The sequence below is a fragment of the Eschrichtius robustus genome, chromosome 5, assembly GCF_028021215.1.
Source record: "Eschrichtius robustus isolate mEscRob2 chromosome 5, mEscRob2.pri, whole genome shotgun sequence".
NCBI classification, from domain to species: domain Eukaryota; kingdom Metazoa; phylum Chordata; class Mammalia; order Artiodactyla; family Eschrichtiidae; genus Eschrichtius; species Eschrichtius robustus.
In genome coordinates this window covers 89571264-89583891 of record NC_090828.1, presented here as the reverse complement: position 1 = coordinate 89583891, position 12628 = coordinate 89571264, and the positions used below count along the sequence as shown (strand labels likewise).

The 12628-nt window shown below is 36.1% G+C and overlaps 1 protein-coding gene across 1 annotated transcript in view; it reads right to left on the bottom strand.

The window, feature by feature from the left end:
- LRP1B (LDL receptor related protein 1B) overlaps positions 1–12628 on the bottom strand; it is a 1676205-nt gene that overhangs the window by 614566 nt on the left and 1049011 nt on the right. Inside the window, exons 31-32 of the mRNA XM_068543688.1 lie at positions 1796–1970; positions 875–969 (exon numbers count right to left, since the gene is read on the bottom strand). Of these exons, the coding sequence (XP_068399789.1) occupies positions 875–969; positions 1796–1970 (270 nt within the window). The remainder of the gene's footprint in view (positions 1–874; positions 970–1795; positions 1971–12628) is intronic.

The window sequence follows — 12628 nt, the reverse complement described above, 5'->3', positions numbered from 1 at the left end:
CCAAGATTTAAAAATACACAGTATTCAATTCAAAGCAAAATTATGACTTTCTTTTGTATATTCCATCACTGGCACATTTAATATAATATCAAAATTCAGGTTCATTATTGGATTTTTAAAAAGACGTACGTTGAGATGACAAATTAAGGCAATACGATAATTCTTGCCTCTCAAAGAAACAGAAGAGAATATGAGGAAAGAGTGATTACAGTTTGAAAAGAAGAGTACAATGTATAGATATCTATTTGAAAAGAATAGTATAATGTAACTTTATCTTCTAAAAGAATCTTTGTACTTTGATTTTCAAAGATCACTTATGGGATGGGAATGAGTCAAAGCTCTCTTTCAGCACCATGAAATTTTACCTGATGAGTTACAGTGGTTAACAAAGGTAGAATGACAAACTAAATAAATACCCTGCAGTGCAAGTGAAAATTGCTGAAAACTAAATATTAAATACTTAAACTCAAATCATTGTAACTATTAATAATGCCACAATGATGATGATCAGAGGAGGCTTCAGTACATCATACTGCCACCATAGCAACTGGTGTATCAGATATTCACCAGTGAGAATAAGATATTATATTTATTAATTACATTACGTTTTAAGCAACTTCCATACTTACAATATTGTAAGAATTCTCTTATCAAAAAAACTTAACTTCTTTTCCAGAAAAAGAATGTTTCTTCCCTACCCTACATGGACCAAATGGATTCAATAAGATTGATACATTTCTGATTTAATTTATATTACTAATCTATAATATTTTCTTTCAGGCTCTAGGTCAAAGATCCATTGTACAAGCACAGATCTGTCATATTAAAAACTACAGTGATTAACTATAAAAAAACAAAACAAAACATAACTTACCAACCGGTTCCTTTTGATTCTGAAAGAGAATCTTGCTATTACTGCCATCCATATTTGCCATATTAATTGTGTTTCCATCTGTCCAGTAGAGTTTCCTTAATTCAAAAGAGATATGGTTTCAAAATATTAGATATAGACCTACTTGTTGACTAGAAGCATACATTGAAGAACAAAGTTAATATTAAAGTAAATTCTTGGCTCAGGATAATTTTTTTTCAGGAAGGCCCCCAGATTGTTGAGCCACTTGCCTGGGAAGAAAGTACCACTCTTGCTTTTTCCTGTCATTGAAGGACAATTATCTCACTTCCTTTCCCACACCTACATTCACAACTGAATATTTAACTATGACTACAGTAAATTATTTCCATTTAAAGTCATTCATCAAGATTGAATCCTCTTGGCTTGGAGAAATCAGGCACCAGAGAAGGGAACAAACTCATTTCAATCATTCCAGTTGAAAGCACTCAGGAGAAAGAATTTCTTTTAGCCCTACCCAAGTTCTCTACATGGCTACATGATGACTAGCCAGAAGATGGGAGAATCTGATCTACTTAGCAGTGACCGTAATACTAACACACAGTAAATATGTTATTAACAACTGGTATTTGAAATGAAATTAACAGCTTCTCCTGGCATCTTTTTTTTTTTTATTCTGAACTGTCACTCTTTAGAAACATAAATTGATAAAATTTTACAATAATATATAAAAATCTGATTTCATGCAGAAAACAGAAATCTCTAACCAGGGATCTCGTACAATTTCCATATTCACATTTGCTTTTTTGACTGTATAGCTCATATATATATATATATGTATATGTATGAGTGTGTGTGCCTTCTGAATTCAACAAAGTTTTTACATAAAATCAGAGCAAAAGTGTGTAAAATTCTTGAAAACTTAAAAAAATAATCATACTTTACCCCCTGACTGGGTGAGCTGCTAGACACTGTGGCTTATCGATTCCGTGGATAATTGAGGTTTTCAAGGAGCCATCTAGCCTTGCCACGTTAATTTGCGTTTCATCAAATTCTGAGCTAATCCAGTATAAATTACGTGAGACCCAGTCCACGGCTAACCCTCTGATACTCTGAATATCTGTACAACAGGAAAGAGAAAATTAAAAATGAACGAAGTTTTTCATTCTTTTGGCTTTCTAAGTCAGTTGTTTTCTGTCTCAGGGAAAATTTAATTTACACTATTAGTTAGCTAAAATTGTACAAGATTGTAATCTCATTCCCTTATCAGCCCTTCTTAAGGCATGAATAATCATTAATGTCTTACTGCTGAGCCATTTGAAAACCTGAAGTAAAAATTGGCATTGAAATTACACTAACAGTCAATGATTCACTAGTAAACACTTAGGAGCAGACACAGGCAGCAGTCCTATGGGCCAAGGTGACCAAAATTCAAATTAGAGTAATAGCTTCTCTAGTTGATGGCACATCTTTCTAGTTAGGAGAAAGTAATTGTGGGCCATCAACAAATGGGCCATTTTATGTTTTGAATGCCAATTTGTTACTGAAATGAAATAAAACAATTCAACTTTCCAAAAAGAATGACCAGAGTTGAACATTTTTAAAATGGATAATTGACAGAAATTGACTGAGATATGAGCAAAGAAACTAAAGCCCTTTTAACATTCCTCCAATGTGGATTCTACAGAAATTACTGAAATCTAATTATGTTTTGATTCATTACATCCAATATGAATATTTGGGTTGCTATTACTTGATGATTCAATTAGGCATCTTTCTTTTTTTAAATGAAAGCTTATTTATTTATTTATTTATTTATTTATTTATTTATTTTTGGCTGTGTTGGGTCTTCGTTTCTGTGCTAGGGCTTTCTCCAGTTGCGGTAAGCGGGGGCCACTCTTCATCGTGGTGCGCGGGCCCCTCACTATCGCGGCCTCTCTTGTTGCGGAGCACAAGCTCCAGACGCGCAGGCTCAGTAGTTGTGGCTCACGGGCCTAGTTGCTCCGCGGCATGTGGGATCTTCCCAGACCAGGGCTCGAACCCGTGTCCCCTGCATTGGCAGGCAGATTCTCAACCACTGCGCCACCAGGGAAGCCCACGCATCTTTTTTAAAAATGATGGAATTTAGGCTAAAATATAATTGCACATTTAAATTACAGAAACAAATTAAAATGAAAGTGTTAAAAACAATGGATACTAGGAAATCTTTTAAACATATTAACAGGTAAAGCAGGCCAATTTAGTTCCCAATCTGTGGCATTTGACTACTTTCACTTGGTTTCGCCTTTATTTCATAAAGTTTTAACATTTTCTATCATGCTGTACCTTTTAGGGTTCTCCAGACCCCTGCTACTCAAATTTACAAGACACCTGGAGACTCTTAAAAGGAAGATTCTGATTCAGTAGGTCTGGGGGGGGTCCTAAGATTTTGCAAGTTATAACTAGCTCCCAAGTGCTGTAGTCACTACTCCAGAGCAGCAGTTCCAATCCAAATGCTGCTAGAAACCCAGAGCAGCTGCTACTTAGCTCATCTAATTGCTACATCTTCCCTTTTTATCATTTTCAAAAGATGCCACCAAGCTAGATTTTCAGAAAGTGAAAACTCTGGATTTGTAAAATCTGCTAACTAGTTCAATTTTTTTTTTTTAAATACATTTATTTATTTATGCTTGGCTGTGTTGGGTCTTCGTTGCTGTGCGCAGGCTTTCCCTAGTTGCAGCTAGAGGGGGGCAATCTTCGCTGTGGTGCACAGGCCTCTGGCTCTCATTGCTGTGGACTCTCTTATTGCAGAGCATGGGCTCTAGGCGTGCGGGCTTCAGTAGTTGTGACACTCAGGCTCAGTAGTTGTGGCTCGCGGGCTCCAGAGCCCAGGCTCAGCAGTTGTGGCACATGGGCCTAGTTGCTCCGCAGCATGTGGGATCCCCCTGGACCAGGGCTTGAACCTGTGTCCCCTGCATTGGCAGGCGGACTCCCAACCACTGCACCACCAGGGAAGTCTCACTAGTTCAAAATTTAAAGGAGCAAAATGAGGGAGGCCTGGCAGTTCTGGGTCAGCTGTGAAGTGCAGTGCTGGCATGGTAGGCTCTACCCCAAGTTTACATCCTTGAGTCTTAACAGAGCCTATTTTCCTGCTCAATATTCTTTTTATTATTTCTAAATAACTTTTAATCACAGTGCCCTTAAAAGGTATTCCCCATGTTTCAATTTCTCCTCTAAGCAACAACTTCTCACTCTGCGAGTTACCTTTCATCATTAATTTCTGGTAAGTTGGCAAATTTTGTATGTGAACTTCATTTCTCAACCCAACACTTGAAATTTATTGTTATCTTTAGTTATTCTCATCCAGTTCCCTCTTTTCTCAAGGGAAGAAAAAGTAATACAACACCTCTGTAAAGCTAAACCTGCCAAGTCAGATATTTACTTGCCTCACCCAGAATATTTATTCTTCCTCCTTTACCCTCTGGACTTAATTGATTGCTGAGAAACAGTAATGAGAAGATTTGGCTTCCTGTTCTAGGTTGGGTGCCTATTTTTTGTCCTTAAATCGCTTAAATTTCGGCCTTTTTTTATCAGCAAAATGAGGATAATTATAGATAATTCATAGGATTGTTGTGAATATTAGAGGATGTGTGTTCATGCAGCTTAATTCAGGGTTGAGGGATACTTTGCCAAACCAAGGACTTAGTACTTTCTGCTTTTTTACCCTGAATTGCTTGGTACTGGCAAACAAAATAAGTTTTTATTTCCTCTAAAATACATGTTATCCAGAGTTTGTTTGGTTTTTTTCCGCTGTCTCTTCTGCTCAAAATCCTTTTACTTATTTCTGATTGACTCCTAATCATACAGCCTAGAGAAGACATTGCATTTTTAAACTGGAAATCATAGCCAAATGTAAGCTATGAATACCTATTTAGTCCTTGTGAATTCTGTAGTTCATGCTCCCTCAAATCTATTTCTATCTTTAATATTCCATAGCATACAGTCTTTTTCTTCTTTCAAGCAGTTGATTTAGTTGCTGCCAGGTTATTTTTCTGACTAGAGAGCTCTGGATCATGACCTTTGGTTGCCCCAAGGTATTCTATTGCTTCCAACCACTCAGAAAGTGATGTCTAAATTCCTTAGCCTGGCTTTCTGTATAATCTGAATATAATTACCTTTCCAACCTTATTTCTCACTATTTTTAGCCAATTATCTTATTACACTTCAGTCATATTGATGTGTTCTCAGATTCCCAGCCTTGTCCTAAACTTTCCAATCTATATAGAATTACCTGGACCTCACATCCAATCACATCTTCACTTTTCTAAATCTCATGCAAAATAGGCCAGCTGATAGGCAACATCATCCTTCAACCACAAAAACCTAATCAATTCTCCTGTAAATTCCAGCTGTGAAGATTTTCTTTATCTACCTAACTCACCAGGACTACATCTGGTCAATCCCTTTCTACCTAATGTGATAATTATTTGCTAACATACTAATACTTTCACATATACTTCTTGAAGGTGGGCTCCTTGCTAATTTATCTTTATAGCTCCCCTCCCCAAACGTATACAACATTGCCTTCAAAATAAATATTTTTAATGAATTGATGAATGAATTCATGATATGCACAATCCATAATTTTAAGGATATGTGAGCGGAACTAAAAATATCAGATGTAAGATCCCCAAGTGTATTTTCAGGAGTACATATCTAAACATATACTCAGGCAATCTCAATTCTCATTTTCTATCCTCACCCTTTTCCTGTCCATTAGTTTGGAGTTTGTAATTATCAGCTTTATGCCTAAGATAAATTTTATGTCTTTTTTGACCACCACTAATGCCCAAGTCTCGTTGTTTTAGAGTGTCCTGGTAAATTCACAGTAAAGGGGTGGGGGGAAGAATAAAAACTGCAATATGTTTAATGATATTTTTCTTTTTTTTATAAAAATACTAAAATAATGAATTGACTCAACTCTTGTTTTCAAGTAAGTCAGGCCAAGACCTCTGAACAAGTTTCTCAGAAAGTTCAATTTACTATTTCCAGGGACTCTCACTGTTGAAGAAAGGCAGATTAGATATTCATAAAAGCCCTCCATTGCCACAAAATTCCCTGATGTATGATAAATTGTAACTATTAAATGCATTGTTGAGATCATAAGACAGACAGGAATATCTCTAAGTGCTAACACACACTTGTATGTTAGCTAAAATCATAAAGGAAGGGAAGTGGGAATACAGAGGTTGGTGTTGCCACTGGGACAAAAACTTGTAATGATAATCTAGAGATTCCAGGATTATTAGTTGCTCAGTGCAAGAGGATTCGGTCCTTAAACTCACAAAAAGTAGCAGAGCTAAACAAGAGCAATCCCAGGATATCAGAAGGATCTACATCCTCGGGTGAGTGGGAAATAAAAAAATCTGCCTACTCAAAAAGGAGAACAATTTTTAAAATAAATATAAAACATTTTTTTCTGTCTCTTTCCTGGGTATGAAAAAAAAATTCTAAGCATAGGTCTACGCTTAGGTAAGAGATTAATAGTTTATAAACAAGGTATTCATTGGTTGGGCAGAGGAGGAATCAAACTAAAGTGATTCCTGGCTTATCGTCGCGCCTTTTCCCTCCAACAGAAGCAAATTCAAATCCTCTATGGAAGAAAAAAATTTCTTAACCCAGGTCCTCACAATTTCCAAAGACTGAGTTTCTCCTCGTAATTGATCAGAACAAAAAATTAAAATTAAAAGAAATAAGACATAAGACCAAGAATAAAGAGAAAAATAAACAATAGGTTTAAGTCTCCAAAGCCTACATGTTTTAAAATTATCATGTGTAAGATAAAGAAAAATGTGTGGACTATTTTAAAGGAAAATATATGCTTCAAAATAATAAGCAAGCTACAATAATTTATTTTTAAAAATCTTCTTGGAATATATATAAATGAGAAGCAAAAATAACTTGAAAATATTAAAAAAAAAAAATTCATTAGATGGATTAACCAGCAGGTTAGACACTAGTTACTGCAAGACAGCTAGTGAACTGCAAGACAAATAGAAGGAAGTTAGCCAGAGAAAGCACAGAGAAACAAAAAGATTAGGTGAGTTGGAGGTTAGAATGAATAACCTACCATACCTAGTCAGAGTTTACAAAGGAAGGAATAGAGAGACTAGGCTAGAAAAAATGGTCAGATATAATAGTTGAGGGTTTTTCCTCCCTGTGCTGATGAAAGACATGACCCAAAAGGAAGTACAACACATTTTAGGTTGCTAAGTAAAAATATTATCAGGAGGAAAGAGAAGATCTTAAAAGCATATAGAGAGAAAAGACACATCCTGCAAAAAAGAATGACAATTAGACAAAATTAGACAAACAGAGATTCTCAGCAGCAATGAGATGTGAAAAGATAGTGAAATAATATCTGGAAAGGGTTGAGAGAAAGTAACTCTAAACTTGGAATTTATACTCAACCATCATTATCTTTCAAACTACACTTAAACATCAACAAAAAGATGGGCAAAAACTCAATAGCCATGTCTCCAAAGCAGATACAGAAATGGCCAACAAGAACACAAAAGGATATTCAACATCACTAATCATTAGGGAATGTAAATCATGACCACAAGTATATACCACTTCATACCCATTAGGATGGCTACTATAGAAAATGAACAAACAAACAAAAAACAAAAGAAAAACAGAAACAAAATAAAAATATTGGCAAGAATATGGAGAAATTGGAACCCTTGCGGGCTGTTGGTGAGAATTTAAAATGGTGCAGCCTTGTGGGAGACAGTATGGCAGTTCTCAAAAAATTAAAAATAGAATTACCATATGATTCAGCCATTCCACCTCTGGGTATATAACCAAAAGAATTTAAAGGTCTCAAAGAAATATTCATATACCTATGTCCACAGCAGCATTATTCATAATAGCCAAAAGTGAAACAACCCAAATGTCCATTGACTGATGAATGTATAAACAAATTGTGATACATACATACAATGGAATATTATTCAGCCTTAAAAAGAAAGGAAATTCTGACAGGCTACAATATGGATGAACCGTGAAGACATCATGCTGAGTGAAATGAGCCATTCACAAGAAGACAAATACTATATGATACCTCTTATATGAGGTACCTAGAGTAGTTAAATTCATAGACACAGAAATAGAATGGTGATTTCCAGGAGATGAGAGAAGGGGCATGGGGAGTTGTTGCTTAATGGGTATAATTTCATTTTGCAAGACAGAAAGAGTTCTGGAGATTGGTCACACACTGTGAATGTTCTTAACACTACTGAACTGTACAATTAAGAAGGGTCAAGGGACTTCCCTTGCAGGGGGCATGGGTTTGATCCCTGGTCGGGGAACTAAGATCCCACATGTCGCATGGTGTGGCCAAAAATAAAATTAAAAAAAAATAAAAATAGAAAGGTCAACATGATAAACTTTATGTTATGTGTATTTTACTACAATTTAAAAAAATTATCTTTAAAAAAAGAAGACTAAATAAACATATTTTCAGATATTATATCAGATTATCACTAACAGATTCTCACTAAACTAAAGGAACATTAAAGGATATAATTCAGAGAGAAGAAAAAAGATTACAGAAAGAAGGCCTGAAATGAAAGAGGGATGGAGGTAAGCATACAAATTGGTTCAAATGTAGAGAAATCTAAATGAAAAAGGACTGGCTGTCAAATCTCTGCTTGTGAGACATCTTTTATTTTTCCTATGAAGTGGACCTACTGACACCAGCTTGTTGGGCGTGAACACAGACTTCTACCCCAAATCAGGCATGCCTTCAAAGGAGGAAGGGATCCCAATTCTTATAACTTTCTGAGGGCAGTTATGGTTTCAACTAATCAAAACTCATTTGCAGTAGGTTTCTGGGCAATTATTTCACTGTTCTTAGAAGCAAAGTTTAAAAAAGCAAATTGGTAATGCTTGTAAAAAGCTTTCTCAAGGGAACTTTGTAAATATTAATATTCTATTTGTTGCATTTATGAAAAAACTGATCATACAAATATATATACATGTATGTGTGTATATACATATATATGTTACTATATATAACACATGGTATGCAAATTAATAAAACATCCATAAATCCATGATCCAGCTTAAGAACATTATAAATACTTTGGGAGCTTTCTACGCTCACCCTCACTAATTTTCTGCCTCTCCAACTCTGAAAAATTGGGCATTTACCATGGCCTTGGTTTTGTCACTTTTACCACATATGTATGCATTCCCAATCTTTTTTTTTTTTTTTTGAGAGAACATAGGGGCAGAATTATAACTTTTTGACTAATCTTTATATTCTTAATGTCCTAAACCTATAATTATTCCTATCTTATAGAAACAACTCACTGCTGATTTGGGAAAAAATTCTGAAGCAAGCCTCCTTCTTTTATTTTCATCTGGATCAATGTCTCCAATATCCTTCCAATTATTTGGTCAACTTCACCTCTCTTTCATTCATCAGGTTCAGTTACTTCTACATCTACTCTTGGTGTCTGTCACCTTCTTATATCTAAATTTGGTTTCAGATTTGGAACATCTCTGTAACCTTCTAGTTGTATCCTTGTCTATAATTTCTCACTTTTCCAATCTAACTATCAGGTTGATAATGTGATTTATCTTCAAAAGAGTTTGAATGACCTATACCCATCTGTAAAAGTCTCCAGCAGCTTTCCATTGTCTTGAGGGAAAAAACTAAAACAAAACAAAAAAACAAAACCAGCTCCTCTGGTATAAGACCCTCTGTGATCTGCCATGATACGAACCTTCTAGTTTACTCTTTTACAAGATCTATCTGCCCCTCACTGCTTGCTCCTCTGTGTGTATGTATGTCCAGATCTTTGTGCCTACTGATAGCTTAACCAGATTGATCTTGCTACAGTTTCCTCCAGAACCCTCATTTCACCACCTCCTCCTACGTGGGAAATTTAGTAATCCCACGTAAGAATTCAGTACTCCTTGTGCTAACTTTGTAAGAAGTGGCTTACACCTTATTAACCTCCTTATTTCATTGAGTCTTATACTTTAGTTAGATGTTTACATTTCACTCTCACCAGATATAAAGCTCTTTGAGGTTATAGATTGTCTTAGTGAAGTAATTGCTATCTCCCCACCCATTCAACATCCCAGATACAAAATCCAGAATATCGTGTGAGAAAAAAAAAAAAGCCCATGGAGTAAACTAAAATAGCATTTCTATCTTTCTAACTAAAAGATAAAGAATATACGTGGGAAGTATTGCTCATTTAGCACCCATTGCTATAGATACACAGTTCTCAATAGAATGGCATTTATAGGTATCATTTTTGCCTTTCTTTCTTTCTTTTCTTTACTCTCCTCTTTTTTAAATCACAGATGTTGACATTCTTCCACCAAAAGGCTTCCTGGGTGAAAATGAAAATTGAAAATTCTATTCAGTAATAGGCAAAACAACAGATGTTCCCTGTCTAAACTTTCTACTTTAATTCAAGGACTGTTTCCAAAATCTAGATCTCACTGATTTGGGGCCTGATCTTTTTTTTTTTTTTTTTTTGGTGGTTTCACATTAGACTTGGGCTGAGGAAAATATGAAGAGTGTCTCAAGAAAAATTCCAGTAGATGGAAGACAATGGAGTGAGAAAATACAGAGGCCAACAGTATAAGAAGAGAAAGGCCAAAGAGTCATTTACAAGGAATCTAAAAGATGAAAGCGTAAAATAAAGTACAATTACTGGCAGGATTTAAGATACTTTGATGCGTTCAGAAACTGAACTGTCAAAAGTTCATCTCAAGTTTCTCTTTTAATGGAAGGACATATCAGTCCCTAACAAGGTTTCACTTTGGAAGAAAGGGAAAAGCAACGTCATTCAACTTGTGGGGCAGACAGAGACTGAGTTGTCCTTGAAAATGTCTATTCCTCAACTTTCATATTCAGTTATTTCATATATTTACTCGTTGATATCTCAATGATTTTTCCACATTTCACTATCTCTATTGTTTCCACCCTTGTCCAGGCTTCCATCACCTCTTACTAAAACCACTATAGAAGCCTTGTTTCCCAGAGTCTACTGCTCATCTACCCCCCAACCCAGACCTTTTCAATTCTCCACTAAACATAATATCTATCTATATATATATATATATCTATAGATATATATATATATTTTTTTTTATTTATTTATACTTATTTTTGGCTGTGTTGGGTCTTCGTTTCTGTGCGAGGGCTTTCTCTGGCTGCGGCAAGCGGGGGCCACTCCTCATCGCGGTGCGCGGGCCTCTCACTGTCGTGGCCTCTCTTGTTGCGGAGCACAAGCTCCAAACGCGCAGGCTCAGTAATTGTGGCTCACGGGCCTAGTTGCTCTACCGGCATGTGGGATCTTCCCAGACCAGGGCTCGAACCCGTGTCCCCTGCATTGGCAGGCAGATTCTCAACCGCTGCGCCACCAGGGAAGCCCTATATATTTTTTATGTTTTGTTTTTGTGGCCGCTAGGCATGTAGGATCTTAGCTCCCTGACCAGGGATCGAACATACAGCCCCTGCATTGGAAGGCAAAGTCTTAACCACTGGACCACCAGGGAAGTCCCTAAACATAATATCTAGAGTGATCTTTTCCAAAGCAAAGATAATCATGTAGTTGTACTCTCCCTAAAACATTTCCTAAGTTTCCATTATTTTTAGTATTAACATAAAAATCAACGAGTTATCCTATAAAGGCTGGCATGATTTGGTTCCTGTTTTTTTTAGCTCCATCAGCTCGTATAACACCCTCTTGTTCTGTACTTCATACTATTCACTCTATACTGACTCTCCTTCAATTTCTTATCATATAGAACATATTCTAATACTTTTCAAAATGACTGAATTAATAATTATTGATCCTAATGAGTACATCTATTATTAGTGAGAAAATATTATTGCTCAATTTTTGGTTAATAATTGTAAATAGAGTCTGCTAAATGGAGATACATTTGTGATTTTCTCAAAGATAAACTCACCAAATTACTACTAGTTATCAATTTACAATTAAAGACAGAAAATCTTTCCCCAATTTTTTTTGAGATAGAACATCTTTTACTTTATACAATTCATAGAGCCTTTGGAAAGTATTTCACATTCACGATAAAGTATGTGAACAATTTTCTATTAGACTTTGATGAATTTCTTGTGAGAAGACCACCAAACTGACTGTCAGTCTTGGGAGTACCTTATGTGCTTTAACTGTTCTCTCAAGATTTTTCATGATCATTTACCAGGTAGTCTTTTTAAATCTAGTCTAACAATAATTATTTTTTCCCCTTGCTCCTGTAAAAAAATCCTGCACAAAAAGGAAATCTTTGCATTAGCTTTTTTTTTTTTTTTTTTTTTAAACAATGGTTTCATGAGCAGTGATGGGGGGCCTCTGTGTTTTGTTTTGTTTTGTTTTTTAAATTTATTTATTTTTATTTATTTATGGCTGTGTTGGATCTTCGTTTCTGTGCGAGGGCTTTCTCTAGTTGTGGCAAGCGGGGGCCACTCTTCATCGCGGTGCGCGGGCCTCTCACTATCGCGGCCTCTCTTATCGCGGAGCACAGGCTCCAGACGCGCAGACTCAGTAATTGTGGCTCACGGGCCCAGTTGCTCCGCGGCATGTGGGATCTTCCCAGACCAGGGCTCGAACCCATGTCCCCTGCATTGGCAGGCAGATTCTCAACCACTGCGCCACCAGGGAAGCCCGCATTAGCTTTTTTAGAAAGGCTCTTCTCTTAGGGAAAGTTTGTAATTCAATATTTAAACAAGCTTATAACCAATTC